This window comes from Micromys minutus (genome assembly GCF_963924665.1).
Source record: "Micromys minutus genome assembly, chromosome: 16".
Lineage (NCBI taxonomy): Eukaryota > Metazoa > Chordata > Mammalia > Rodentia > Muridae > Micromys > Micromys minutus.
Window position 1 is genome coordinate 53,624,405 of NC_137985.1, and position 6,392 is coordinate 53,630,796.

Genomic DNA, 6,392 nt, shown 5'->3' on the forward strand with positions numbered 1-6,392 from the left:
ATTACATGTCAACATTTATAGAGCACTTTCTATGTGCTTAATCTTCGAGAGTCTTGGTGCCGGCGTCCCTGATTAGAACTAAGGAAACTGAGGCTTGAGGAGACAGTGACTTGCCAAGGTAAGGGTACACCTGGCAATCAAGTTCAAACTGCCGGGCTCAGCAAGCAAAGGCAGGAGGATGAGGAGTTCCAGGTTTCCTTCCAAAACCAGGTAACTTAAGATCAGACCTGCCTCAGAAAAGAAGCCAGAGATCTACACAGCTTATAACTGCACGCATCTGGTGCTTAAAAGACATACGTTCCTTTTAAAAATGTTCGTTTATTAGATATGCATGTGTGTGAACAGTAGACAGTGATGCACACATGCCATGGCCACGTGTGTGGAAATCAGAAGACAAAGTTCAGGAGTCGGTTCTACCACACGTCCCATAGACTGAACTCAGGTTCGGGCTCACCGGCTCCTCCTTCCGTGTTGAGCCCCATCAATAACAGATCTCAGGTTCTATGAAGCAACAGAAACAGAGCTCTTTTTCTCCTCCAGATGTTTACATTCTAGAAGAACAGACAGGCAAATCATCCTAAATGCACTCTTTGCCAAGGGATGGACATAGGACTATCATGGCAGCCACCTGGCAAACATTAACATGAGGAGAGTGATACTTGGCATGAAAGGGTGGGTGAAAGCTTCATAGATAAAGAAAACGGCAATGTGGGGGCACAGCCTGGGGACCCAGGAGAACTGACAGTAACTCTGTATACCTAGGACACAGGATGCTCAAGAGGGTGTGGCTAAAGAGAACAGAGGTGCCAGGCCGGTCACAATGGGCCTGATGACAGTGGTGAGGACTGTGTGGCCTTGTGAGGAAAATAAATCAGCAATGTGCGTGTTATGAAGAGCACCCGCTGCAGAGAAGGGATGCCATTCTGTGTCAAAGACAGGAGGCCGCTAGCTCACTACAGGTGCCACATGCTTGGCTTAGGCACATGCATGGCCTCAGTGGTATTGGCATCCAGCTTTCAAAATGGAATTATAGATAACCACATTTTCTTTTTTAGCAATAAAAAAAAAATGTTTTTCCTCCTCTCCAAAGGACACCACTCAGTGTCCTCTTGCAGTAATCAGACTGCACATCGACCTGATAAAAACATTCTTCCCAGTATACCGAATTCTGTGCTGGGTTACTCCGGATATACAGTAAATATACTTCCCTGTTAATGTCAACTGACTAGAAAGAGGCACATGAACTGCACAGGGCCCAGGCATGGTGGCAGGCTTGTAATCTTAACACTGGGGATGCTCAAACAGGTGAATCCCCAGGGCTTGCTGGCCAGTCCACCCTGTCTCAGACAAGGTGGATGGCACCTGTGCATACCTGAGGTTGATCTCTGATCTCCACATGCATGCACACACATCTGCACACACATATAAGCACATATAATAAGGAAGCTAGTTTAGGCATTGACTCTCAACCTCAGGAGCAACAGTATTGGAAAGGTCCTTTTACACACACACACACACACACAACTTTATAAAATATATATGGAGTCAAAAGTTGACCTACATTAACCTTCATAATTTTGTGTGAAATATATTCTAAGTATTCCAAAGCAATGCACTGTTAACTCTAAGATGCAAACTTTCCCCAAACACTCAGCATCTCTGAAATTGAGCTGTTTTGCTCATGGGATGATGTGCTATAGTTTTAACAAGCAGCATGTGTTTCCATATTGATAGTCAAGTTTCTGTCTTTCAATCAACAGCATCTAAGGTTTGCTTAACCATTGTAAATTAAGGTTGCCCTGGTTTCCCTTTCCCAGCAGGTCACAAGTTCAGGAAACTCAGTAGTGACAGGGCTGAAATGAGGGCAGGGATACTTTCCAAATACTTGAGGGGAAAAAAAAGAAACTATTTAAAGCTCTTTATATCCCAGTTTACACTGGTGTGTAGTACCAGTCCAGGCTGTAGGCTTCCTGAGGACAGGGGTTCAGTCAGATATATTTACTTCCCCAGGGCCCTGCACATTTGCCAGTTTTCAGTGCAATTAATCCAGACTGTAAACACGTAAGTTGACCCCACCAGGGGCCAACTCAGGCCATCAACCAGAGGTCAAGATGCTGCCTATCCAGACCCATAATCCCCAACGCTGGGATTTGGCCACTAAAATTACCACTCACCAGCACATCCCTGAAGAGTAACTGCGGCACAGAGTGCACGGTCCAGTCCACCGCGCCACTATTTGGAATCTTGATCCGAATCACGAGCACCTGGTTCTCCATGGCACGGACGGGGCCAAGGGCCAGCCACAGCATTACAAGTCAAAGGGTCTCACATCCTGGGACAAGGGGTACCGACTGGCCCCTACTTAGGAGGAGTCCCAAGAAGTAACAAGGGGGAACGATAGACAGAAGACAGGAGGTAAACAGGGAGCCGGAAGGTGGGGAGAAGTGAAGGGGGTGATCAGGAGGAAGCTTGCAGGCCCTGAACCAGGCCCAGGTCCTGTGGAGTGTCTCTGGGGGAGGATGCGCTGGGGAAGGGGTCCGGGCCAAGAGGGATTAGCAGAGAGCGGAAGGTCCTGGAGTTACAAAAGTGGACAAAACAGAACCCACAAGTATCTTGTAGTCCTTGTAGGAGGAGACTACAGAGCAACGGCCTGGTTTAAGGCAGGTACAGCGGCCAGGGGTCCTGCCGTCCTGAGTGGCTCGGTGGGCAAGGGGAGGGTGGCCGGGCGCCGCGAGCTGAGTCGGGGCTGTTTCGGAGGTGCACCGGTGCTGCCTGCCCTCCACCCAACACGAGGGCCCAGGGCCGCGGGGTCAGGGGGCGGGTCCCGGGCCGCAGCCGGAACCGGAGGGTGCGGCACGTGCGGGATCCGCGGACTGAGGGCAGACTGAGGCCCGCGACCCGGCAGCGGAGGTGGCGGCGAGACGAGGAGGAAGGCGGCCGCTAGACCGCAGTTACTCCGGAACCAAAACGCGATGGCGCCGGAACCCGGGGAGCCGACAAGTGGGACCCGCCTCCTGGGGCGCCATGTTGGAAGAGGGCAGCTAGAGGCGGAGCAGGGATCCGGTGCTAGGACTGGCTGCCTGCCACTTCTCTCCAGGTAGAGGTGAAGGCTTCTCGAAAACCCGGGAAGACTCCCAGGAAAACAATTTTAAGGTTTAATCTTGCGTATGTGGCTTCAGAAAAGGTGGTGAAAGACAGGACGGCAGCTCCAGCTTGTCAAGTTGTGTATCTTTTACTATCCGTGTGATTTGTGCATCAAATCGGCAAGAGCCAGGCAAGACCTTTTTATTAAAAAAAAAAAAAAAGAAAGAAAGAAAAAAGCATGTTTTTATGTCCCTTCTTCCAATTAACAGTTCAAAAATACCACCATTTTTCTCCCACGTTAGCAAAGTGTGCATGAATTTTTCAGTGAGGTTTTTACCCCAACCAGTGACCTACGGTACCAAGCAATCCCCTGCTCAAAAGCAATAGTAAAGAAACTCAATGGAGAGCTTAACTGCCTGGGGACAGCTGTATTTCTGGCATCGTAATATCTTATTCAACCGTTGCAAAAATACCCCGTCTGTTCCATATATTTTCAGCTAAATTGCAGTGTTTATGCAGTCAGTGATAGCAGGGCAGTAGCTGTAAACCTTGGTTATTTTTAAATGCCTTGTTACCTCACATTTTAAAGTGCATAATCCTGTTGATATATGTGTCTATACAAAAGAATTGCTTACAAATGACAACGTGTAGGTAGGCCCTTTAAATGTAATTAAATTATGCTATTATCTCTACCTTTTGGGGCTGATTATGCATAAACATAATGAGTGGGGTGGTGGGACGAGTGTCCACTTTCTCCGGAATGAACAGATATGTGATTAATGTAAGATGAGAAAAAAATTAAATGTTGATCATTTTCAGTATAATGCCAAAATTTGTTACATAATTTTCACTACCTAGGCTTTTTTCCTGTTGCATTTAAAAGACCATTGTAGGAGAAAAATGACCATCTTTTAGTTACTATTCCTTGATAGCTTAGGTAGAAATTCATTTAATCAGAGTCTCCAGAATTGCCTCCTTTCTAACTGTTCTTCAGTGCTGAAGAAAAATACACTATTCACTATTTTCCCCATGTACTTCTTAATCTAAACTTCATTTCCATTATTTGAGAAAATTGAATGCAAAACTAGAAAATTTTTTATTAACCTATGATTTGTTAAAATGCCTTTTTTAAAATTCATAGTACCATAGGGAAAACCAACTCCATTTGCCAAATTTGCATATATATTCTGAAGTACTTTTTAAAAATATATGAATGGCAGGCTTGCAGCTTCCCCAGTATTTACAGAGCAAATCTGATCACATTTCAGGTTTTTGTAGACTTTATGATTTGAGTGAAGGTTTCACAGAATAACAATAAAAAGTATCTCTTTATCAAGTAGATAGAATAAACACCACCGTCCAAATTAGAGGTGTGTATATATATATATATATATATATATATATATATATATACCTCCTGGCTGAGGTAGTTGGGTGGGCATAGGGCACTGTAACTGGAGTAAAAGATCTGTGCTTGTTTTTGTCCTACTCAGAGGTGGTTATAGTTTGGATTGGGAAGGTCCCCCTGTGCTCAGATCTTGGTGGCACTGCCAGGAGATGGTAGAATCTGATGCTGGCCAGTGGGAGGAAGTTAGGTCACTCGGGACATATTATAGGACTTACTGGGACCAGGCTCTTCTTCCTCCTCTCTGTTTCTTGTCAGCCGTGAAAAAAAAACACCTTTACTTCCTGACTTTCTCCACACTTCCTGGTGTGTAGAATCCTGCCTCACCACAGGCCTGGAGATCATGGCCTAAAACCTGTGAACCTGTGAGGCAAAATAAACACCTCCTTCTCCTTACAAGTTGCTTACCATTGAAAACTGACACAGGAACCCGTTGTAGTGGCGAATGCCTTTAATCCCAGCACCAAGAGGCCAACTCAGGCAGATCACTGTGAGTTCCAGGCTAGCCTGGTCTATAGAGAGTTCTAGGACAGCCAGGGTGACACACAGAAACTCTGTCTCAAAAAAAAAAAAAACCAAAAAAACAAAGTAAGGAAAGGAGGAGGAGGAAGAAGAGGAGGAAGAGGAGGAGGAGACAGTGACTAGTACAAAGGGCCTGCTTCCCAATGAATATGATAGAAAGTTTCTCTTTGGCCCTTGGTCCTGTCAAGGGTGGATGCCCCAGTGTAGGAGAATGCCAGCCCAGGAGTCAGGATGGAGTGGTTGGGTGGGTGGGGGAGCACCCTCATAGAAGCAGGGGGAAGGGGGATTGGATGGGGGGGTTTCTGGAGGGGAAGCCGGGAAAGAAGATAAAACTTGAAATGCAAATATAAAAAATATCCAACGAAAAAAATGGGGGGGTTTCTTTCTAAATGAGCTATTCTTATGGAAGTAACACTCACAAAAAAGAATAAAATATATCAGATGGTGATAAAAGCAAGGAGAAAAATGAACCAAGAGGGGATATGGGAAGAAAAAAAAAATGTGTTAACACTAAAAGAGATACTGCTGACTACCCTGGTGAATCCTGCTACTTGTATGTGATCTTAACTGAAAAGAAGGTGTTTCTGAAAATTGGGTGCCATCTGGTTTGAATGAAAATAGCCCCCATAAACTCATAGGGAGTGACACTGTTGGGAGGTATGGCCTTGTTGGAGGAAGTGTGTTAATTCGGTTGGGCATTAGTTCAGAAGTCCAAGCCAGGCCCAATGTTGCTCTCCCTTCCTGCTGCCTGCATATCTGGATGTAGAACTCGCAGCCCTCCAGCACTGTGTCTGCCTGTGTGCCTTCATACTTCTCACTATGATGACAATGGCCTAGACCTCTGAACCTGTAAGCCAGCCCCGATCAAATATTATTTTAAAATAAGAGTTACCATGGTCATGGTGTCTCTTCACAGCATAGAAACCCCAAGACAGACGTGAGAAAACACACGTAAGATCAAATTTACCCTTTTCAGACTAAACTGCGGCAGCGTTTAACCTGTTTGTGTTGTTACACAATCAATTTCTAGAACTGTTCACTCACAAAAGTGAAATCCTCTATCCATAAAACAATGACTTCCCATCCCCCCTTCATCTCACTAGCATTGGTTTTCTGGTTTTGAATTTGAACTATGTTTTAAAAAAGTATACAGTTGGAATCAGATAACATTTTTTTCCTGCCTGGTTTATTTCACTTAGAGTACTTCCTTCAAAGTTCATCTGTTGTAATTTTGTAACAAAGTTCCTTCACTTGCAGGGCTAAAGATTCAAGTCCTTTGGATATGCAATACATTCATTCATTCATCTGCCAGTAGAGTTTTAGATTGCTTCCATCTTTTGACTGTTGTGAATAATGCTGCTATGACTGTAAGTGTAGGAAC

General features: G+C 45.1%; 1 protein-coding gene across 3 annotated transcripts in view; it reads right to left on the bottom strand.

The window, feature by feature from the left end:
- Positions 1–3,080, bottom strand: part of MAP2K5 (mitogen-activated protein kinase kinase 5) — a 207,423-nt gene extending 204,343 nt beyond the window's left edge. For all 3 annotated transcript variants that reach the window (XM_080930288.1, XM_080930289.1, XM_080930287.1), the window contains exon 1: positions 2,175–3,080. In XM_080930288.1, coding sequence (XP_080786414.1) covers positions 2,175–2,309 — 135 coding nt within the window. In that variant the 5' untranslated portion in view covers positions 2,310–3,080. The remainder of the gene's footprint in view (positions 1–2,174) is intronic.
- Positions 3,081–6,392: the final 3,312 nt, after the last annotated feature.